Source organism: Chaetura pelagica, unplaced genomic scaffold (assembly GCF_000747805.2).
Source record: "Chaetura pelagica isolate M959 unplaced genomic scaffold, ChaPel_1.0 scaffold50, whole genome shotgun sequence".
NCBI lineage: Eukaryota > Metazoa > Chordata > Aves > Apodiformes > Apodidae > Chaetura > Chaetura pelagica.
In genome coordinates this window covers 3,033,604-3,059,088 of record NW_009952366.1, presented here as the reverse complement: position 1 = coordinate 3,059,088, position 25,485 = coordinate 3,033,604, and the positions used below count along the sequence as shown (strand labels likewise).

The following is a 25,485-nucleotide window of genomic DNA, read 5'->3' as shown; positions in this document are numbered from 1 at the left end:
GTGTAATGTGTTGTTTTTTTTTTCTTAAACAGAGGGAATCTTTCATTTCCACAACAGCCTGCTGGAACCTACAGGCACCCAGCAACCACTGTGCTGTCACAAGTGGAGAAGGCAAGAGTCTGGAGATTCATGGCCCTGACAGCTCCTTCCTGATGTCTATTTTCATTAGATAATAAGGAGAAAGAAATCATTGCTATAATTTTAAACATTGCTACTTGGGGCTTTTTCAGCTTCAGGATAATCGGTCCACTGCAATTCAGCCCACTCTTGAAATAGAGACAGAAATCTATATTGTTATTAATACTTTTTTTTTGTTGTTGTGGTGTTTTTTTTTTTCCTCTCTGTGCAACATTCTTCTTATTCTTAACATAGTGATTTAAAAATAATTCTGTGTACAACTGGTGTCCTTTTACTGCATTTCATCTTGAATACAAACAGCACCTTGCAGTTAACCATTTGTGCTACTAATACTTGATGTATTTACCTCCATGTTCTCCAGGGTCTAATGGACTCTCTACTAGTAGATGTATTTAATCCGTTTGGCAAAGCAAATATATATTGAATTTTTCACTTGGAAGGTTTTTTTGGTTCTAGGCCATAAAATTTTCTGTATGATGTGACAAAACTTTTATGGAACTATTTGGCCTATTTTGTGTTCAGCACTTTCAAATACAAAGATATTTAAATGCAGGATTCAATACAGTCCATGCAGTGCTGTATACTACTTCACTTAGGCTATCTTTAAACTCTCCATTTGTACGTGAGTTCTAGATAGACATTTTTACAGAAAATAGCCACTAAAGATTTGTATTTAAACAAGTGGGAATGTAAATAATGAACTTATAATTTACTTTTTAACTAAGAATCCCTCAGAGTTCGGGCAGTCCAATCTGTTAGTTTATGGCCAGATCTTATGAAAACACATATAATCCTACATAGGTTAATACCTCTGATTTCATAGCCAAAACCAGCATTTATATTGGTTTAAATAGTAAAATGACTAAACTAAGTATGTAACATTGTGATGTGATGTGCCAGTGCTCTCCCTTGATCCTGAACTGAACTACTGAGGGGCTTTCTGACCATCTATGCCAACTTTCTTTATCTGATGCACCTAACTGGGACAGTAAGGATTTTGCAATACTCTGCAAAGATGTGTCTGGTCTAAGGTAGACACCCAACCTTTTTCTTCTGAAGAAAATGACACCTCCAGTGACAGTTTTGCCATCATAATACAGAGGTCTAAGACTAAGGGATGCTGCTGTCTTGCTGCTGCCTTCTCACTGCAGGGAAGGTACCTCATTTGTGCCTGGCAGTTCTGGTATCCAGAATTTTCCTATTGGCAATGATACTGAGTCATGCAATAGCTTCTGCCTTGCCTGTTGACCTGAGCTCTTTTTGGAAGTAGACATGGATACACAGGGAAACAATGCACAGCATCAGCTCTCTCCCCCAAGTTGCAATGTGACAGTTACACATGGGAAACTGAATTGCTGATGCATTCTTGCCACAGTGACATCATAACTCCAGACTGAAATTAATGAGTAGGAAAAAATGTGCTTTTTTCTTTGATGACAGATAAAAAGGAAGCTTAATTTATAGTGAAGATTGTATATTAAACTTGAAGATGACAATTATTCAATTAAATTAATTCCATTTTAAAGAGCATAATCTATGTTTATTTGAAAGTATTTGATACACCTGAAGGTAAGTTCTTTTGTTATCGTGTTTATCAGATGAGTTTCTTGTAATACTGCGGTTTTCTTCCATAGGTGACACTACTGTTTGCCTTTCTTCACATGAGACACAGCTTGAAATATTTTGATAAAATGAGATGCTTACGGAAACGATCAGCAGTGTCATTCTTAGGAGTCCTTGTCATTTGCTTGCTGTTCATGAACTTGTACATTGAAGATGGTTATGTTTTGGTAAGTTTCTTAGATGGAAGAAATTATCCAGCAACAACCCAACAGTTATTGGGTAGTAAAGTTCTTAATTCCTCCAGTTTCCTTTGTTAATATGCCATTAACAGTGAAGCATCCACAAAAAGTGTCCTTTCCAATGAAGCCATCTTATCAATACATACTGCATACAGAGGGTGTCCCTGTGTAAGACCCTAACACTGATTTTCACAGAAGTAAATATGTCATTGTTTCTTGGAAACATGGGAGATAATGAATGCAGCAAACACAGAGACATCTCCATCATGTATCTCAAGTCAAAACATCCCCAACATTTTCCATACCTCTGTATTACCTTCCATTTTAATGTCAAAACTTGCCTGTATCTGAAATACTCATATGACCTAGGAGCTGCTTTTTCAGTCCACGCTGCAAGCTGTGGATACTGTGAATACTATGATAAACAAAGTTATAGAAATGCAAACATAGTTACACTAATTCTATATATTTAAAACTCCTTGTATTCATTATTTATTTTTAGTGTTTTTGTTTGTTTGTTTTTCTCACTTTCTGTATTGAATATTTGAGTCTGGCGGGTTCAGTGCTACAGTGTTAACAATTAGACATATAAGATACCTAGTATAAGTATATCACTGGGGAAAAGATTTATGGAAAAATTTGTGTTAGGAATTTCAACAAGTAAACTACCAACAGTGTAACATATTTCTACAGTTAATATGTAACCTATGGGTGGTCTCAGAGCTGAATGCCAAGTAAGCCATGAAGAGCTGATAAATTTGTTGAATTTTCAGTTCTTTGGCAGTTGGACTGGGCCAAGTAAAATAACATAGTAGCTTAATAAGTGGAATTTACAAAAAGTAAAATTACTAAACTGAATATGTAAAATTGTGATATGATTAGACAGTCTTCTTTCTAGAACCTGAATTGAATTACTGAGTGGCTTTCTGATTCTCTATGCCACCCTTTGTCTGGTCCATCAAACTGGGACAGTATGGGCTTTCCAGTACTGTGAAAGGTGAAGTTGGATTTCATTTTCATCTGAAAAGAAACATCATAATATGAAAAAAGTGCAATGTGCAAGTAGTAGAACACTTACATTAAATTATCAGTACCATAGATAACTCGGTAGTGATTTTAATTTGAAATACTTTACTTATAACATTACTTAAAACAAAATTGTAAATGTTTACAATATTATTAAGACTATGACAGTACTTTCTAAACCTTTGAAAAGATAACCCGTGCTGCTACCATGTTACTCCATTACAGACATGTTGCTTTCTCTAAAAGTACTTGCACTAAGGTTTTGCACTATGTTTTATTCATTCATTATTTCTTGGTTGTGGTCAAATTTGATCTGGCTTATCACATTTTTTATTTTTTTTTTCCAGTGCTGTTTTCCCTGATGCTTCTTCTCCATTTACTAATTGCTTCAAAGTCCCCCAGATGTTTTGGAAAGTGCTTTTATTATGACTGCTAATGGTGTTCCTCTTGGTTTGCTTTTGAAATTTTTTCCTGTACTATTTGCCAGCTGCCCAGATGGCTCCATGCCTTATTCTTAATTTGCTCTTTCCCCTCTTTTTTAGAAATTCTCTTTCATTGCTTCTCTCATCACAGTTCTGGCATGTTTGCATTCATGTTGCTCCCAGCCAAGTCTCTTGCCAAGTCTCCTGACGGTCTCCCAGATCTCTTGATACCCTTATGGTCCATCAAGTGTTTTTCAAATGTGTTAGGCTGTTGACTTTTCATTTTACTTATTTATTTTTATTTTCAACTTTCCTGGCCATGTCTGACAGCTCCGTTAACTTGTCTGATGTGTTTTCTCTGCTGAGGTAAAAGATGAGCAGTTTCAGTGATGGTGGTGAGGAGAGATACACTTGGGGATAGCTTTCAAGGACAGCAGGCTAACTGGTTCCACAGAATGGGAATCTGAAAGTCCTCAGAGCTCTGATTTTTTAATTGGATCAAGTCTCCTACTGGAGTATCTTCTTGAAGGTAACTGCTAGAGGAAGGCAACTGACCCTGAGTTTCTCTTGCCAGTCTCAGGCAGCCAGTTGTGCAAGGGGATGCGGGGCTGGTGTCTTTTTAACTAGATGTAAGATCAGACGAGTGGCCTTTTTTCAGGACATTAGAATATCAAAGTGAGATTCATTGTGGTAAATCTTAAGAAGGAAGATGAGAACTTTCCCTTTTTGCTCAGAGACTCACATGTCTGAATAATCCCTTCACCATTTTCTGCAGGGCATTTGCTGTCAAATTGAAAGTAAGGGCTCACCTGGGAAAATTGCTTAAGTATGTTCGATAGGGGGCATACAGTGCTGATGCCTGTGTGTCAGCAAAGAAGTTTAAGGTGCTTCATCTGCAGAGTGTGAACCACATCCAATCAAAATTTTTTAAGACATATTGATTTAATATAACCAGATATCACATTATATACTGCAATTTTTTGAAACATCGGTTGGGTTGTAAGTAAACTGTAAGTGCAGCATGTCTCCTGAACTCTTCTATGAATACTAATAATAATTTTGGGCACTATGAAGACAATAGTACTATTGTAGCTGAGACAGCATCCTCAGTAGAGCAGAGTATCTCTATAAAGAATGGAGAACCCCTAGCACTTTTTTCCATGGCACCCACTCCCAAGGTCAAGCAAACACTGGAATGTAAGTTAGAGGTTAGTTAACAGATTAAAGACAGACCCATCTTAGAAAAAAATTAGAGAAAAAGAGCTAATCAAGCTCTTCAGCTTCACTGACCTCTGCATAGTAGATGTTGAAGAACCAGATTTAAAATTTGTAGGAAAATCTGTATTTCTATTTTGCTTCTCATTCAACAAAGGAATGAAACAAACAACAATTTAAAAAAAAAAAAAAAAAAAAGACATTCCTTAAAGACGAAAGAAAAAAAAAAAAAAAAAAGGAAAATTTCTGTGGTCAGTTGAAATATTTTGCTTGTTAATATAAAAAAAAATTGTTCTGACATTCTCTTATTTCTAAACATTTTGAAACTTTGTATGTAGAAAAACCACAGCAGAAATTGTTTCCATTCCAAAACTTTCTTATGAAACAAAGAATTTTGGTGTTCCATTCTGGAACCAAGGACACATGATGTTTTGACATGAAAGAAAAGCTGGGTTTAAAAAAAAAAAAAAAAAAAAAAAAAAAAGTTTTGGGACCAGCTCTTCTTTTTTTTTTCTTTTTCCATTTGACAGTTTTCATTAAAATCTGCTGAAGTTTTGGTGCATTCTGTTCCAAGCTCATTGAGTTACATTTTAATCTAGAATCTGATCAACATAAATATTCTTCCCATAATTTATGAGCAGATGAAAAGCAGCATAGCAGCACCAGAGAGACATTGCCAAACAAGACAGCATAACTTTACAGGTAGATGCCCCTGGATGTCCACTAAAGATCTTAACTAAGCTCAAAAGTGTATTATTTACAATTTTTGTGAAAGAAAAATAATGAACTTAAAACTAATCTGGGATCAGTTCACATAAATAATTATTTGTGCTATAAAATACATCTTTGACACATTTTTAATATTTATGCCATTAAATATGAGTGCTGTTTACTGTTTCTGTGGTTGTTCTTGTTAGCTTCACTACTACTGCTATATGCTTCCATTTAATGACAGATCAGGAAGTTTTTAATATTAGAAGAAACGAACCCTGTCATCAGACTAGAATCAAGCAGTGTAAATTAAATAAGCATGCCTGCCTTTAATTCAGTCTTACAACACTACAACCTGATAGATATTTCCTTTTTTATTAAAGACTGAGGAACAGATTTTCCCCGAGACCCAAATGAGCTCAAGGATAGTGTACTACTGATCAAGATGCTCCTTCCCATGTGTGTCTTTAATGCAGCTCAGGAAATTTCTTGGAAGAAAAAGACAGGAGAAGGAGGCTGGAGGAGGAGGCATGGTGATAAATTTGCACAGCTTTGGTTGTCTGGATGATCACATGCATTTCTTCTTATCGCAGCTCTGAGTTGGAGCTGTGTAGAAAAATGGCAAGATAAGTCAGATGCCAGGATCTAGTTTTGTCTTTCCTTTGCAACAGTTTTGGTAGTTTCTTTAAACACTGAAAACTTTTTCAAAAAATTTTGCCCACTTCTCTACCTTTGAAAATTATTTCATCAGTTGTTGACTGATGTTTTCATAGTGTTTGTAACCTTTCCAGAGTTTTTGTCTAAAATATTTTTTCTATTCCTGTTACCGTAATCTGAAGAGTTATGGTAGATTTTCTGTAGCCAAAAAATGTATGATATTCAGTAACGAGGGTTGTTGCCTTTTGTTTGTTTGCTTGTTTTTGGTTTTTGATTGTGTTTTTTTTTAAATGAGGTGACATCTAGATGCTTTCATGAAAGCTGACACTGAAAGATGTTATTCTTGGAAACCTGCCTGTCCATGTTTCCTTTCTGGCTGGCATTCACAGATGTGTTTCTTTCTGTCTCTCTCCCTATTCTTTTTGTTTTCTCACTAATAGGAAGGGGACAAGCAATTAATCAGAGAAACAGCCACGCACCAGCTCAACCCAGAGCGCTATGTTCACAATTTTAAAGATTTATCTAATTTCTCAGGATCTATAAACATTTCCTATCGCTACCTAGCTGGCACGCCTTTGCCAAGGAAAAGTAAGTAACTGAAATTTGAATGTTATTAAATGAGGTAATTTGAAAATGGGTGATATTCATACAGATTCTCCAGTATTTCTAGGCAAGGAGAGAGGTTGAGTTAAGCAGTGACAATCTCGGAGAGTTAGTGGGACAGCTGTCTCTGCATAGGCAATTCCTTGGAAGCTGCTATTTCAGCCTTAGCAGTGACTGCCCCACAGCCTAGCTACCTTCTGACCAAAAGTCTGACTTGTAGTCATCCTACAGGCAGCCTCTGGATAGTCTGTGCAAGCATATTTTTTGTGGATTTCCCCCCCCAGGCCAGAGGGAGGTGATTTAGATAGGAGCAAGGCACAGACTGGTTGTGCTCTGTAGTAACCTTCTGAGACCATATTGATAGTCTGTGTCGTTACCAGTAAATCCAATCCAAGGTATGCTTGGGATCACATAGATACACCCCTCAGGTCCCTTGTTCTGCCCATCCAGCAGCTGTGAATGGGTTTCTTTGTTCCTTTAGCTGCAATAACAGGGGAGGTGAATTGTGCTATTATGGGGACAGTAAAGTTGGACTCTTCTTGCAGCCGTCTGCAGATGGACTATTCTAGTCATTCACTTCAAGCAGAGTTGAAGACTTTTAGCTCAAAGTGAAATATGGCCTTATCTACCTTTTAGACAGGTGTCCTTTGGGTTCCAAATCAACCGTTTCAAAAAAATAAACAAGGTTTAGAAGTCCAAGCACAGAAAATAAAATCAAATAATCTGTGAGTTGTTGATCTTCATAGAAAGCTATAAAGTACAGTTTGTTCAAATTAGTTTGGGGGCTGTGTAGGCAGTGTGTATGGCTTCTGGGGGTTGTACTTCACTATACAACTGCATTTTGAGCAGACTTTAGACTCAAGGGAAGCTCTGAATTACTTTATCAGAGCAGTCTTGCAAACCACAGTATTCTAGGGAAGTTGAGGTAGGTTCAACTGAAGTACATCCTGTCAATTATATAGTCTTTAACATTTTTGCATCAGAAGTTAGAAAAATTGAGATAAATTACAAAATATCTGAAAAAAACATACTTGAACTGCTGGTAAAAATTCAATGGCAGTGATTCCAGAACAGCAGAGACAAAAATTCTTCCTTTATAATTAAGACATATCTCTCCCTAGAAAGATGTGACAGTATTAAAAATTATTTATACAAGAACAGGTATGCAGTAGTAAGTTCTCTTCTACTTTAGAATAATTACATCTTGCAAGAGCGAGTTCCCTATAAAAAGCTCAATGAGCCCTTTTGAAAGAGGGTTAGGAGAGCTATTAGCACGGAAAATTTTTTACAAACTCAGTTTAAAATGAACATGCAGAAAAAAATTATCCATGCAGCATTCATAAAAAAGTAAAGTTATGCATAAGTGTAACTAGTTTCATAGAGTGTTTAAAATTATGAAAGTTTCACAATTAACCTATAGCTCATGTTTTTGTTCTGCTTTTTGTAGTTCCTTGTTTAAAAATATTATGTGAATCCCTTTATTTTAGCACATTTTACAGCCTTATCACTGTTTATGTGATTTCCTCTGCCAGGCATATATATATGCACATTGCTTTGGCTTTTGTCCACTACATACCATCCCTTGCAGTTAACAAGTGAATGTTTAATGCAGTTGCCTCCATATGTCTATTTGCTTTCAATACAATTCTTCTTTCATGAAAAGGCAATAAACACCCTTCATTGCATGCAGCTTAATAAGTTCAGATACCAAATTTTCACTACTGAAAAAGTTTATATAATATAAGCACAGCTCTGGAGGATAGCTTTGTGGCAAAATGTTTTCCAACACCAGTCACTCAGTTTTTCTTTGAATTATCTTTTATGCAGGGTATCTTACAATTGGGCTATCCTCTGTGAAACGGAAAAAGGGGAACTACTTGCTTGAGACCATCAAGTCCATATTTGAGCAGTCAAGTTATGAGGAACTCAAAGAAATTGCAGTGGTAGTGCAGCTGGCAGATTTTGACTCAGCCTGGTGTGAAGGGATGGTCCAGGACATTTCACAGAAATTTGCACATCACATAATTGCGGGCAGATTAATAGTTATTCATGTCCCTGAGGAGTATTATCCTGTACTGGATGGCCTCAAGAGAAATTACAATGACCCAGAGGACCGTGTGAAGTTTCGATCCAAACAGAATGTAGATTATGCTTTCCTTCTTAACTTTTGTGCTAATCTTTCTGACTATTATGTGATGCTAGAAGATGATGTTCGCTGCTCAAAGAATTTCTTGACTGCTGTTAAGAAAGTAATTACCTCACGAGAAGGATCCTACTGGGTGACTTTGGAATTCTCCAAACTGGGATACATTGGAAAGCTTTACCATTCACATGACCTCCCACGCCTGGCCCATTTTTTGTTGATGTTCTACCAAGAAATGCCTTGCGATTGGTTACTCATCCACTTTCGTGGGCTGTTAGCTCAAAAGGAAGTGATACGTTTTAAGCCATCTCTGTTCCAGCACATGGGATACTACTCATCTTACAAAGGAGCTGAAAACAAGCTAAAGGATGATGATTTTGAAGAGGAGTCATTTGATATCCCTGACAACCCACCTGCCAACTTGCACACCAATATTAATGTATTTGAAAATTATGAGGCAAGCAAGGCTTACAGCAGCATTGATGAGTACTTCTGGGGCAAAGCTCCTTCTACTGGAGACTTCTACGGGATTGTATTTGAAAAGCCCATTAAAATCAGTAAAATTAAAGTTGTGACTGGAACTGAAGACAGACAAAATGACATTTTGCATCATGGGGCCCTGGAAGTAGGAGAAAAGATTGTAGGGAGTAAAAAAGGGAGACAATGTACTACTTACTTGAGACTAGGGGAATTCAGAAATGGGAATTTTGAAATAACAGATGTAGAGCACAAAGTTCTGTTTGATATAAACTGCATGAGAATACTTGTTACCAAAAGTCAAAAAGAATGGCTGATCATTAGGAGCATTAGTGTCTGGACTTCTCAAACACCAAATCAATAAGGCAAAGCCACCTGAGAAGGTACAGAGTATGTACAATCAGCTGGGTCCCAACTGGTGCCATTCCCTAGAAAAACTGATACTTCCAGCTCTTCACTAAAGACGCAGAAAATCTGGGGAAATCACAAAACAAGCAAAGCAATTTATTTTTTACTAGTTTGGCCAGGCAATATAAAAACACTTATTTGTTGAAAATTTTGAATTTTATAGGAAATGCAAAATTCTCAAACCTCTCATGAGATCTTGAACCTCTTTTTTATTATCATTCCTTAGTAAGAGGGATCTTCTGGATTAAACTTAACAATAAAAACCCCATCCTATAATTACCAAAATGTTTAAAGCTAGAACTAATGTGTTGTGAAAAGAAATTGGATTGAACCTTGCACACATATAAATTTGAAATGTTATGATAGAATCCATTTGTACAATAGTTGGTGATTTGTTTCTTTTAAGGAAAGTTGTGAAAAGGAAATTTATCCTGAAACAGGCAGTTTCATTCTAAGCACTGTAAGAAAACAGTCTGGCTAATCATTGCAACTTGTTTTCAAAAGGGAATGTATGTAAAATTATAAATCTGACATGACAACTGTGTAAAAAATAGATAATTGCATCTGTTATTCTGTCTCAACAAATACGCTTTGTTATTTTTCCTGGGTCCTTTCACTGAAATGAACACTGCTTGAATTCTGTATTACTTAGGGGACCAATTTACTCTTCTTATTGGAACAAAACACCTCACAGTAAGCAAGCATTCTGCCTGAGTATAGCTGTCGCTATCAAACCTAAGCACCTCAAGGGCAACACAGTTCTCTTAGACAGGAATCTTAACAGATCTCAGCAACATTTGCTGTTCCTTCATAATATGCAGAACTCTCCATGAGAAATTTGCACAAAGATGAATACTGCAACATGCTTTCCAAAGTCTGTTATGCCTTCCACATCTACATGTCCAGTTCATGGATGATAGAAATGTAAAGTGTACCAGGTTAATCAACTGAAGGTGAATGTAATCACCAGTCTTTCCTGGATGATCTCTAGCCAGAAGGGCAGACACAAAATGAAGAATCTAGATGAAATTCAAAATTAATATGTTTTAAATTAGTTTTGGGTTTTTTCTGCTGTTTTCTAATTCTGATCTTGTTATTTATGTGGACATCTTCCCACTGCCTCTGCTTATTCCCCATGACCTTATTTTGCCTGTCTTTAGCCAATAAGAAGAAAATTTCCCTCAGTCCTCATGACTTGAGTGTAAGCTCTGAGCTTTTAGTGCATCACAGAGGAAGACCATATAGCTCTATGATTTATTCTGTATTCCTGTATTTGCACTGGGAGAATCTATGGGTTTTTTTCCCTAAGAAATTATCCAGACTCTCTTAGAAGTCACAGTAAGAAATCCGTGAGTATCAAGTGTGGCACAGATGAGCACTGTATTGTCAATGTCATGAATACTGTGGTTATAATCTAATTGCATGTATGGTAGTGCAAGGGTTCTTGGAAAGGCAAGGGTTGAATTTCAAGAATGCACCGACCAAGAGTGAACTGTACTCAATACATCCAAACTCAACATGGCTATTTCAGAAGGGTAAAGTATTTTAAAATCTACACAAAACAGCAATGCAATTGCTTTTCCTGGTTCATAAATCCTCATAAATCCCCCAATACAGAGGTAAGGTATAGTTCAAAATAAATCTTTTGATACATGTTTCTACATCTTTCAGAAAAACACACTCTTGTCAAAGAAAGTCTTTGTTTCTTTGTTCCTTAATACACACCTAGATCTTGATTCTTCGTATACATATCTTCAATAAAACAGATTAAAAGTGGTGTACAGGTTCAGTCTGAAAAGGAAAATTACACAGTTTTTAAAAATGAAAAATATATGCTTATCTCAAATGGTTATAAATACTTATGAAGAACTTACTTTTTAACTGTGATATACCACTCTTATAAAATAGTTAGTTGATAATTAGTCATTAGTCACCAGCAATTTTTTAATGAACTGTCATTCTTCTATTTTTCCTTTCCTTGATCATTAACTATTTGTTCCAAAACAAATATAACTAGGTTATTTGGGAACATAATTTTTACTTTTATTCAGAAATGCAGTATGTTTAAACCAATCTTCTAAATTAGAATGGGAAATATACTAAATCCCAGGGTTTTAAAACATTCTCTTAATTTAAAACCATACAAGAGGTGAAAGGCTAGTACAAATGAAATGCTCTCAACTTAAGCCTACAGTAATTCAGAAGTTTTTTTTTTAACAGCAGGCATTGAACAAAACTGCTTTCATTTTTAAAACAACAGCAATAATGTGTCTCATCTTCAATATCATCGCTTAGCAGCAAAAGGTCTCATCTGATTGTTACCAGTTGGAGAGGGTCAAACCCACAAATGCCAAGTAAATGCCCTCAAAGGAAGCTTTCTTTGGGTGTGGGTAGTGGTATGTGCTGGGTTTGAGAGGCACGCACCACTTTCTTGTGGAATTTGAGCTGATTTGGAAAAAATAATTAAAAATACATGTATTCCAGAAGAAGCAAGAATGTGGTTCTGTAAGCCAGTTTTTTGAGTGCATGGGTCCCAGCTACTCCTTCAGAGAATGTGTATTTTATCCAACTCATTCACATGGAAAATGTTGCCACATTTTGAAAAACAAAAAAATCATAAAATCAATTATAACTGGTTTTCAGAGAGATATCAGAAATAAACACTTGAAGATACCAGTATTTTTCTTCATGTGCTACGAAAAGTAATTGCATTCTGAAAGGGAAATATTTAATCAGACGTGCATATGTTCACAAACACTTCTCAAAGTTTGGATTTTCTTTTTTTTTTTTTTTTTTTTCAGTGATGACGCAAAAGATCAGCAGTGTCACAAAGCTTCACTCATTGGATTATAAAGTTGGTTCTGTTGGTGTGTATTTCCTGGGTTCATTTGTGGACTGAACAACAGTATTTTCATACTGAAATGCCAATACTGAAAATATTACACTGTGGTCTGCACACTGATGTATCTATTCTTACTGGCTCTGTTTGGGATTCCTCATTGTACAATGTCCTTGGGCCTTTTTTTCTTTTCTTAGCTAAAAGCCAGTTTGTCTTCTGCCTTGTTCACACAGTGTAAACTGTCTGACAGGGAATTCTTGGGAAGTAAAATACTACTCACTGTGAATTAAAAGATCAGAACCCTTATTTTAGTTCAGAATAAACAAATCCAGAGACAGTAATTGTCAGGCAAATTAGTTTTAGTATTTTTACTATATGTGCTATAAGAAAAACAATTCACTAAGGTGCTATACAAGTGTGTTGGTTTCAGATCTATGTTTTTAAATGATGCTCTGTGTTACTCTCTGTTCAGTATTCTCTTGTGTTCGACACTACGGTTTTTTGCTTTTATAAAGGTAATTCAGGAACTTATTCATTATTGAATTAATAAAAGTTAAATAAACAGCAAACTATAACACCTTAGAAAATATTTCGTCTTGGAAAATTAATAAAGAAAATAAAACAACACCCACATGATGAACCACCTGCAGATGCAATCAGCTTCCATTGCGAAGCACTTCAGTAATTCTGATGGAAGTGATAGTTCTTACTATTCTCATAATAAATTTGAAGTTCTGTTAGTATTTAATCATTAATAGTAATGCAGATCATGTATCATGAGCTCAAGCACTGTTGTATCCTCAAAAGGTACAACATAATGTTTTGCAAAAACAGGTGGAAAATATAGATGTATTATAATGAAAACAAATGAAGTTATTTTGATGTTATATTTTATATACAAAGACAAATTAATTTAAGTGTATCCAACCCTCCATCAGCTTTTCAGATAAAGTAAAAAAAAAAGTTTAATCCTTTCTTTTCTCTCCTTAGTCCTCAGAGACAAACATTACAAAATTTCTACTGCCTTTACTGGAAGCAGGATTGACCTACATATCATAAGACACTGAAAGTGTTGATTATGTTTTTGGGTTTGGGTTTGGGTTTTTTTCATTTAAACAAATATATTTCTTATCGTTTCCATTTTAGTTTTAGCCATCCTGGAAGTGTGAAATTAAAGCAGTCTCCAAACAGATGCATTTTGGTATCTCCGGATGTCATTTTACAAGTTCTTGCCTCTTTTACTGGCTTTGTTACAGCAAATACATTCTGTGTCATGCCCTTCAGCAGCACATATAGACTAAGGCAAGATTGCTGCTTCTGCTGTAAATGGAGAGGAAGAGGAGCATGACCAGAGTAATCTCAGCATACAATGGTTGCCTAAGATCTGTTTCTCTCTACTGAATTTTGAGGGCAAGTCTATGCAAGTGGTTTGGCCTGCACATTAATTTCCTAAATAATTTGAGATACAGGAGATCTGTTTATTTTGCATTATTGCATATAGTAAGTATAAATCTATACAGAAGCATATGATACATATAAACCTTTACAGAAAATTTCCTACCAGTAGCACCACTCTTCACAGCAGGTATAAATCTATACAGAAGCATATGATACATATAAACCTTTACAGAAAATTTCCTACCAGTAGCACCACTCTTCACAGCGGGAATGTTCAGTATCTTCTTCATAAATACTACCTTGCGATTTCAATGAAAATAACCTGTTCAGCTTTCAAATAAGGAATATGAATCTCCACCTTGAATCTAAAGCTTTATTTATTACATGTTAGTTTAACGGTGACATTAAATACAAAGAAATATGAATCACAATAACACTTCTATAAAAGTATATTGTTGTTAAATTAGCATAAAATTGAATTGGCACCTGGGGAGATACTGGGCTATTTTTGAGCCACATTTCTATATGTTTTTCAACTGACATATTAACTACTACAAATTCTCAAATAAAATTCCACTTTGTCCTGACAGTTGTAAAAAGGCTCTTAAAATTTCACATAGACCTTGAAAGTAATTTTTGCTGGGTTATATTGCTAATTAAACCCTTTGCCAGCCCTTTGCTGGGATTATGTAAGAGTTTCACATTTAATGAGTAAAGCTGAACATCAAAAGCTGGTGCTCATTTCCTCCATTCAGCTGGTTAATAGCTGCCTTCCCTCTTACTTGCTGTTTACTCATTAACATCGGTTTTGCTTTTGCCAGCTTAGGAAAAACTGCCTGGTAGCCAGTGAAATCTCAGGCTGTTAATTCTCAGTTTCAAAGATACTGAATTTGTACTTTATTAAATGTTCCTATTTTTTAACAGACGTGTATAACTTTTTGAAAATTAGCATGAGCACAATGTTCAGTTTCTCACCCTTTCCCTCAGTGTTATAAGAGTGGGTTTTCTTCCTAGATAGCTGCATTAAGCAAAGACATTAAAAAGACATTACCAGGAAAAAAATAATTGCTATGCAAAAGACTTAATTTTCATTTTTAAAACCAGGTTCAAAGGTTTATTTGTAATCAGGCTTCATCTATCCTGAACAATTTAAGTAAAAAAGATGAAAATACCATAATGGCAAGAAAAGGTTAAATAAGTATTGTGTGTGTATATTTCTGCTGTATGATTGCACTTAAAGTAACTTATAATTTAGAAGCAATCATTTGTCAGAATATCATCATTATATTAGCCCTTTTACAGCAAAAGGGAGACCATGATGGCCCCTAGAATTGCTCTTTTTTGCTGTTTAAATAAAAATAATAGATTCAGCTTTCAAAAGCATTGCCTTGGGCATGCCCACTGATGTGGTACACATAGCACAATACTGGCTGGCTGTCTAGCCTGCTGTACTGCAGCACTGGAATATTTATGTCTACCAGAGTGGGGGTGGAAATGTAACGAGCAACAGTTCCTATCCTTGCTACAATACCTGTAATATTTTTGGAAATAAATGCATTATATGAAAACATCCTGTGGTTTAATGCCTTTCTCTTAACCACAGAACTATTCACTTTTCTTCTAACTGTAGATGCCACATTTTCTTTTGTTCAACTTGGGCCAAAAGGGCATATAACTCAAAAGGCAAAAGCATGCTATAAAGGAAATTTGATGATTAATCATTGTATCCTTTGCTTTTTCAACATATGTTCACCTTGCTCTGATAACCTGGATTTAGATTTCCTGCTCCAACTGATTTCTTGAGCTCCAATTTAAAATGTAACGGCTTCTTTTTCTTAGTACACCTTGCATCACTAAGAGCAGAGATCTTAAGACATAAGTTTATAGAATAATAGAATGTGTAGGGTTGGAAGGCATCTTAAAATATCATCTAGATGCAGCCCCCCTGCATTGGCAGGGAAATCTTCCAGTAGATCAGGTTGCTCAGAACCTCATTTTACCTGTCCTTGAATACCTCCAGGGATGGGGCTTTCACAACTTCCCTGGGCAACCTGTTCCACTGTCTCACCACCCCCAAAGGGAAGATTTTCCTCCTAATGTCTAATAAAAATATACCCTCTTCAAGTTTTAATCCCTTGTACTCTTACTACAAGTCCCTAGCTTTCCTGTAGGCCCCCCTCAGATACTGGAAGACCATTATAAGGTCTCTCTGGAGCCTTCTCCAGCCTGAACAGCCCCAGCTCTCTCAGCTTTTCTTCACAGGAGAGGTGTTCCAGCCCTCTGACAATTTCTGTGGCCATTCTGTGGACTCACGTCCATGTCCCTCTTCTGTTGAGAGCTCCAAAACTGGACACAATATTCCAGGTGGGGTCTCATGAAAGCCTACTAGAGGAGGAGATTCACCTCCCTTGACCTTCTGGCCTTGCTTCTTTTGATGCAGCCCAGGATATGATTGCCCCTCAGGGCTGCAAGTGCACATTGCCAGCTCATGTTGAGCTTCTTGTCCACCAGCACCCCCAAGTCCGTCTCCTCAGGTCTGTTATCAATCCATTCTTCACCCACCCTGTGTTTGTGCTTGGGATTACCCAGACCGAGGTGCAGAACCTTGTGCTTGGCCTTGTTGAACTTCATGCAGTTTTCATGAGCCCACTTCTCAAGCCTGCCAAGGTCCCTCTGGATGGCCTCCCTTCCCTCCAGCATGTCAACCTCACCACACACTTCGGCGTCATCAGCAAACTTGCTGAGGGTGTATCCAGTGTTATTGTCCATGTTGCCAACAAAGATGTTAAACAGCACTGATCCAAGAACCGACCTTTGGGGAACACCACTCATCACTTGTGTCCATCTGGGCATCAAGCCATTGATCACAACTCTTTTGAGTGCAACCATCCTGCCAGTTCCTTACCCATCAATCAAATCTGTACTGTTCCAGTTTTGATACCAGGATGTCATGCGGGACAGTGTCAAATGCTTTGCACAGGTCCAGGTAGATGACATCAGTTACTCTTTTCTTTCCACTGATGCCGTGACCACATTGTAGAAGGCCATCAAATTAAGCAGGCAGGATTTGCCCTTGGTGAAGCCGTGGTGGCTGTCATCAGTCATCCCTTTGTTTTCCATGCCTTAGCAGAGCCTTCAGGAGGATCTGCTCCATGATCTTGCTGGGCACAGAGGTGAGACTGACCCGTAGTTCCCTGGATCTTCCTTTTTTCCCTTTTTGAAAATGGGGGTTATATTTCCCCTTTTTCAGTCAGTATGAATTTTGCCAGACTGCCAAGACTTTCTAAATATGCTTTTGCAATTTCATCAGCCAGTTCCTTGAGGAGCAGTGGAAGAATCCTGTCAAATTCAATGGACTTGTGCACCTTCAGGTCCTTCAGGTAGTCTCCTCTTCTACTCCAGTGGAGGGATCTTCCTTTTCCCAGTCCAGGCCTTTGCCTTCTACAGCTTGGATGGTGTAACTAGAGTCTTTGCCGGTAAAGACTGAGTCAAAATTGTCATTGAGTACGTCAGCCTTCTCTGTATCTTGCATGAAGTTAAACCCTTACACCAAAAATTGCTGCTACTGAAAGTCCCTTGCTTTGCGCTGATGCCACCTGGAATATTTTGGTTAATCTGCAACTTCAGAGTCTATGCTAATTTCATGTTATAATTTCACCAGCATGCACAGACATTCCCTCCTTCTTTCTTTAATTTCAATACTGGATAAATGAACATCATCTTGGGTAAATATTGCCCAACAACTTCACTTCCATTAAGAAAACTGGGACTGTTACTGTCATTTATTTCTCAGAATTACTTCCTTCATTTGGCCCTCGTTCACTATATTTAAGTGCCATATCTGCTGAGAAGACAATGAACATGCTGTAGTGAGACATCCTTTTAAGAGAGAAGCACTAATTTATTTTTTTACGATACAACTCAAGGGGGCACTACTTGATTGTGTCAACATTATATGCAAACTTTTTTACCTCTATGAAAATCTCATAAAACAAACTGGTTTTGTTAATCACTCCTGTGAAAGGATCCTGGCAGAAGTCTGGTTTTGCACTTCCAAAGTGAGCCAGGTTTCTGTCCTCCACAGACCTGGATAGAGTCTTTCAAGGAAGGAAAAAAAGCCGCGAAACAGGTCTTCTCTCCAGTGGTTTTCTGCTGCCTTTCAAAGATGAAATTTCTTCTGTAGGTTTCTTCCCTTCTCTCCCTCAAAACATATTAAAAATCAACATATGATCCTCCTTCTTGATCCCATCTGCATCTTTTGGAAAGGGGTAACTTTAGTTTATACAGGAATGCTTACATTTGGGGACGCAACACAACCAGAAAGTTTTTCAAAGGCTTTTTTTTTTTTTTTTTTTTTTTTTTAGCATTCAAAATGAGATATGCAATATATTCCCTCTAAGGAAATAAAATGTTTGTTTGAGCATGTTTCTGTTAACTGCTTCACACACAAAACAAACAAACAAAAAGTCAGATAAGGCTTTTTAGGTTAGTAAGAGTGTGCATGTGGGTGCATAAGTCCATTAATACAAAAGCTGGAAAAAAAAAAAACATCTATAGCTGCCTTCCACACCAAAGCCTTTAAGCTTTGTGGCTAAGGAGAGAAAGCAGTTTTTGATCAAAGCAGTGTGTCACAAATAATTTGAACATTTACTTTTCTACATTTAATCACCCTTTCTTCAGATACTAAGCCAATTCCATAGAATATAATCTCTTGAGAAATATCTTTTGCCAAGGTCTTACATGTGTTTTGTAAACAGATTATACTTTTCCTGAATATTTATTATAATTAATACATTTACCTTCACCATAAACAATTGATAAAATGTTTTTATTTTCTTACTTTATTTGAAAGCTCATTTTTCTCTTTTTAACTGAGCAAATACATTTGTTATTTTCAATAACTTTATTATATATTCTAGAACATGGAATTAGGAGCCAAATGTGCATTCTGGTATGAAACTAGATTCTAGCATTGTACTTACAGAATATTTGAGAAAAGGTATTTTAGCCATAAATGTGTATTTAAACATTATCTGTTATGAAAGTCATTAAAGTACCTTTGTTTCAGGACTTTGTGAAAAAAAAATGCACAACTAAGGCCATATTACTGGAAAAATTCCCTCTCCCAAACTTTCATTTCTCCTGTCAGCAGCAAGGCATCATGTTTCTCCAGTTCTGCTTCATGAATCCTGGTTTCTTAGCTTCATGTATTTCCATCACCTCCATAAAATTCTGTCAGATCCCCATCAGGTTTGTATGCATTTAGTTCAATGAATTTTTATCTTGTTATGTTTATTAAAGATTGAACAACTATCTTACACTGTCCTAAAGAAGAAAATACTGTACATTTCTGGTCAGTAAGTCTTATTGTTTTAATAATTAGTGGATAGTTGTTGTTTTTATTTATAGAGATAGGTTTCCTGAAGAGCAGAGGGGATAAAAATTGGTTGCATTTCTACATTGCCTATTTCTGTCATCATCTTCTTCATACCCAGATTTTGGTACTCTCCTGTTCACTGCAAGCACCCACTCACACAGTGAAAAAACAAATAAGCAGAAAGACATTGTAAGCAATAGCTTTCTGGTAGAGAGTGAAGCATGTGAGAGAGAATTAGAAGCTGTCCTAGATATTTCAAGTTCAGTACAAAGAAAGCTAAAGAACATTTTCTTCTGTTGCCCTGCACTTTCACTGTGACATTTCTTCTATTCCATGTGCCTCTGTGGATATGTTATCTGAAGCTCACTGTACTTTGTGGAAACTTTATTAATTTTGCAGTGTTTTGCTATGCCACTTTAGCTATATATTTTTTTTTTGTCATGTAAGCCAGCTTGCTTTCATGTCAAGCTACACCATACTGTGTAGATGTACCCTCTATCTGCCTCTGTGGCTTTAAATCTGGAATACATTACTAACCCAGCAAACATTTATGCAGATGTTTAAGTTAGAGAGGTGTCTACTCCTGGTGAGATTGGGTACAGAAGGCAAACTTGGTATGCTACATCATCTAGAAGGCTCCTTCGTGTGTGTTATAGCACCATAGGCCTCCAAATTGCATCCAGCCAGCCAAGAGATACATTGTTTTAAACCATATCGCTCACCAGCTTTTGCTGTATTCCCCTCCCCTCACTTGCTCAAAGTTACATCCCCAACAGTGGAGTCAGTGGAAGAGACGATTTCAGCAAAGCCAGTGTTCAAAGAATTGTCTTTGATGAAAGCTACTTTAATCGGTATTCTAAATATTCTGACAGGCTGGGTACAGGGCCTACCAGCAGCACCTCCCCACACTGCCTTATGCTCCTTTCCCACCAAGTAGTATCAGCTGGCAGGGAGCTGGTTCTACAAAGCCTTCAGCTGGCCCTTAAAACAGGGTTCTTGCTTAGGGATTTTTTTGACATTTCCTTCAATATACAAAGCAATCCTTCAGGACGTTATTTGTGGAGCTATCACATTTTAGTGCAGCATTTTTGCAAACATTAAAGTAATGAAGAAATTATGGAAGGAAAATAAAAGAAAAAGAAAAAGAAAAAAAAAAGCTTTTAATTTCCCCAAATTAGTCATTAACAATAGGTAAGATCCAGAAGAAAATAGGAGTTCTCTTTTTTCCCATTAAATTTAGCTTTCTTTTGCTATTTTCTCTCCCATTTATTACTTGCAGAGACAATTAAAACTGGAAAACAACAGCAAAACTTTTCCATCCTTACTTACCAGTTTGCATAGATTTAGAACTTTTTAATATTTACCCACATGGAAACATCTACCATCTGGTGAGCATACTTTGGTCAGATGCTCTGCTCCCAGTAGTCAGGACGTCTCTTGGAAAAATTCCTAGTGCTAAAAAAAAGAAAAAAAAAATATCTTTGACTGTACCAGGATAGTTTGTGGGCCAGATGCTTATCTGAGTTACTCCTGTGCAAATAACTATTTCCAATACTAGTTAAAAATCAAAAGCTATGCCTTTTTTTTTTCCTTCCTTCTTAATTTTATTTTCTTAAATGTAATGCTGTAATAAAACAGACTGAGATTATTAGAATATCCACAAAAGCCTTTTAAGGGGTATAGGATGTTTAGTTTAACTCAGAGTAAGAAACTAGTGACTTAGATATAATTCTCTCACACAAAAGCAAGTGCTAAAACAGATTTCCCAAGAATTTGAACCTTTGAACCTCAGGAACCTGGAACAGAACCTTCTTCCTCCATTCTTATCTCAGTATGAGTTTAGAAAAGCACCTTTATTCAAAAACATTCTTTATTCCAAAGGATAACAGCCCTAATTTCATAAATGGGGAGTACCTCTACTAGGACACTTATGAGATCTTTTCTTGTCCCATGCTTCTAAAATGCTGCACTCAGTGGCTTAATTACCTTCACTACACTTGTGTCAATAGATCTAGTTTTCACATTTCTGTCTCTAATGACATAAAATTTCACAATCAGAAATTACTTTGTAGTTCCTATTTGCTTCAGTCAACTGAAGTTTTCAGAGAAAAATGTGAGAGACACAAAGAAACAATTAGCAAAAATGTTTATAGCCTTCAGGAGAATTGTTCAATTTTTTTATCCCTTTTGTTGGGAAACAGATCTTTTCTCCCATATGGCACCTCAGAACAGAGTTTTTGGCATTCAGACTGCTATTCACAACATTCCTATTTGCTTCAGTCAACTGAAGTTTTCAGAGAAAAATGTGAGAGACACAAAGAAACAATTAGCAAAAATGTTTATAGCCTTCAGGAGAATTGTTCAATTTTTTTATCCCTTTTGTTGGGAAACAGATCTTTTCTCCCATATGGCACCTCAGAACAGAGTTTTTGGCATTCAGACTGCTATTCACAACATTATTCGTAAACGCTAATGCACTTTTTTTTTTCCTTGGCTGCTTTTTTTAGGTTTCTGTTGTGTCTAAGAAATCACTGTCTGTTATGAACCCGAGGTGGTTTTTTCGTGTTTCATTTTTTCCTCCTTTTTCAGCTGCAGTGGAATCCAGATGAGGGCATGCTAACAGCTTCTCTTGGGAAGTTGTTTTTTTGTTGTTGTTTTTTCGGTGTTGTTTTTGTGGTTTTTTTTCTTATCAGAATGGGAAGTATTTGTAAGAAATGGTTAATCTGGTAAGCTGAGCTTGTATTTTCTTTTTTACCTCTGCAAGTGAAAGGATACAGAAAGAAGTGGAGCTAAATGGCTAGAGCACTGTTACTGAAGGACATTTTTCCTTCGGAATGCCCTGCCGTGCTTTGGTAGTGAGTATATAGGGTGGCAAGCCAGATTACTGACAAAATAGAGAAATTACTTTAAACTATTCCTCGAGCCTGAAGGTAGCAGTTCTACAGTCACTGAGGAGGAATGAGATGTATGAAGGGGACAGTCACTAAAGATTCAAAGGATGACTTGTTTCTAGTGCTCCCAAAACACTCTATAGTTTAAAATACTTCAAACTTATCCAAAACCCACTGCAATTAAAAAGAACGTATGCCTTCTTTTCAGAGCTCTTGGATCACATCATACCTAATTTAGAAATTATCCCTAATAATTTAACTAGCCTTAATGATGTAACTTGGAGACAATAGCCATGAAAACAAAACACTGATGGTATTGATTTTTTTTAAGAAATCAGTTACCACTATTGCCCTAAGCTGAAATAAGGTTTTATGGTTCTGTCCTGCTTCTGTTTCTGTCTTGTCACCACCTCCCTACACTGTGCTGGTACAAGTACCCAGGGAGTCTGAGAGTGAATCAAAGGAAGGAATAAAATACAGCTTACTACCAAGCAAGAAGCAAAAATTCCAGTGTTAGTTAATTTACCATTTAGCCATATCTGTGCTTGGGGTTGGAACTAATGTAATTCAGTTAGATAGAAAGAAGACACTGTGTAGTTAATGACTAAGCAGTTGTCAGTAGCATCTGAGATATTTACAATTCCTTTCCTTTAGTGTCTGTATTAACATATGTAACAAACTTCTTACTATCTCAGATCTAAAGACATAAAAATGATAAATTGAGAGAGAGAAAGAAAAAAAGTGTTAATCAAATAGATTAAATAAAGCAGAGAAATAATGAGATTTATGAAGATCAGAAAGTAAAACTGTATCACAGACATGAGCTGGACCCAGGTTTCCATGTCTTCTCATTGTTCAGCTGCAAATATTTTTCTTCTTTATTGATCTTTTATAGTTTTATATAATATGTAATCCTACGTGGCCATAAGAAAATCCCTTTCTCAAAATAGTCATCACCTATTAGGTTATCTATTTTAAAAAGCACTTCCTGCAAATACATTCTGTTTTATTTCATTCATGTCTCTTGCCACATTTTTGTTAACTACTGCTGTAGGCAAGCATTTTCCACACTCTAAACTCATACTGATTTGAGAACGTCAGTTTCATAGATAAAGATACATAGATAAGGACTTATTTAATAACTAGGTATGGTTTTTAAATATCTATAGCCACACAGGTGAACAATGTTGCTAACAGACTGGCAAAGACAGCTGAGTATAAACTAGGAGCTTTATGAATTAGTTAAGAAAATTAAAACCATAAAACCTAAGAATCACCTTCTGGTTGCATTTTAAAATTTAAATGTTAAAAGATATGCCAATTATAGCTTATAAGTATAACAATTTTTTTTCCAAAATTCATAAGCACATGTATTTTTAATACATACTGAAGTCATAAACTTAAATAAACGTGCATGGCATGTCAAGAATAATTGTCGATATAGTGTATGAGGTCACAGAGCATAGGCACAGACACAAAATACTGCACGACCTTGGGGTTGTCCCAGTTTCTGTGCTTAGATGCCTACCTTCAGCATCACACACTTCCCACTACCACGTGAATGTTCCTGCTTCACCCAAGACCCTTAGGAGTGTGACCAGAATACAATTGTGGAGCAGACTTCTTTGCCAGTAAACAAATTTCACAGTGAGAGGATGAAAAGTCATGGCAGTGTGGAAGGAATGTTGTGGGAAAAACCAGAGTGTTTCTTCAGCATAGTTGTAAACCTAGGGATAGAAAACAAAGACTAATTGAATTAAGTCTTATACAATTTTCTAATGTAATTTTCACAATCACTTGATTATTTTTAAGATTGAAAAGAACATTTGGAAATGCAGTTTTGTAAAATAGCTCCAATTTTCTGTTTGCAAGATGAACAGGACCTTTCAGGTTTAAAAAGAATATCAGAAAATCTGTTACAAGATGGAAGAGAGATTGCAAGGCTGGAAAACATAAAACTACATCAATCCTTCCCATTTCATTGAGAGCTGGACACAGCAGTTATGACCTTTAGTAAAGCAATTTAAAAAAAAAAAATTACAAGGGTGGGGAAAAAAGGCTTCTAGTGCAGTCAGCCCCATTAGGAGGCAAGTAAAGACTGAGAGATGTCAGAGAGCTGTAGAATAGATCAATAGCAGATGCATTCAGGAAGGCAGAAGAGAGCAGAGAAAAAAGAGATGATAAAATTTACACTCACATGAATAATTTTCTCTGAGTGGTCACTTAAAGAAGTCAAAAATTCAGACAAAATTATATTTTATATCTGTTCAAATTTATGTTATCTATTTATTTTTTAGTGCTAGAATAGAAAGTAGTGAAGTCCTATGGGGACTATGTCATGGGACCTATGAAGTTATGTTTGGAGACCCAGATACCTGCTAGTATTACATGCAGGTTTTTATTGTGAAGGCTGGATTCTGAGTTATGTGCATCTTGAAAGGTATAAAGCAGAGTTAGATTCAGAGGATATTTCAAATGAACCTGGTCTGTATGGGTATTATCAGCCTACTCAATTTATTTCATTACACAGTGTCATTATTTAATTAACTTTTTTATTATTTATTTTGTAATATTTTTTTTTCATAGTAGTGTAAAAATATCAGAGATGTTGTATTCACAATATCTCACATTTGCAATTATGCTTGTTATAAATTAAAAGTTAGGAAAATCAAAGGAAGTGGAAAAATAAAATAAAAATAACCAAATCTTTCAGTGTTTTCCTATGAATTTAACATGATAATGGTCAATAGATGGAAAAAGTTTTTTATTGTTCTTGGAGAGGATTCATCATAGTAAGCATTACTGTTCAGTGCCATTTTAAATATTATTTGGTATCAGAAACATCTGAAATCCAGAGCTGATCAATAGGGTATGCGATCTTAGGTAATAAACGGTCTTCAAAACTGTCAGATATTGGCCTAGTATTACTATCATCCTTCATGATAAAAAACAGTAATAAAACTAAAGCTACTTAAGGATGAGACATGGTTTAAGACAACCAGTGTAGGAGCATCTACAGTCAGCAGAGCTATTCATTGCATGCTAATTTGCAAGAGACAGCCTCTTGAGGTACTTCCGATGCAAGAGGCTGTAATGGGACCTGGATGACCAGCTTAGGTAAGATTTGCAGTGTTGAGTGGACTGACTAAGTGACATGTTTCCTATGGTTCTGTCTGATAGTTCAATTCACCTCAAAGAGTCCTCAAACTGGTGTTTTAAACTAAAGGTGCTTGTATCTATACTTCATCCAAAACCAAAAAAGAGCAATGCTTGCTGCCAGTTTGCTGTTTTACTAATTTCAGTTAATTGTACAAAAGCTTGAGGATCCATTTCAAAAAACTGTCCATTCTACTGTAACATCTTTTGACTGGCTTTTAA

At 36.3% G+C, this 25,485-nt stretch overlaps 1 protein-coding gene across 1 annotated transcript; it reads left to right on the top strand.

Annotated features, from left to right (window-relative positions):
* The first annotated feature begins 1,799 nt into the window (after positions 1-1,799).
* Positions 1,800-9,558, top strand: MGAT4C (MGAT4 family, member C). Its single transcript, XM_010008001.1, has 3 exons — positions 1,800-1,928; positions 6,412-6,559; positions 8,402-9,558. The coding sequence occupies exons 1-3, from the start codon at positions 1,800-1,802 to the stop codon at positions 9,556-9,558; spliced, it is 1,434 nt and encodes a 477-aa protein (XP_010006303.1).
* Positions 9,559-25,485: the final 15,927 nt, after the last annotated feature.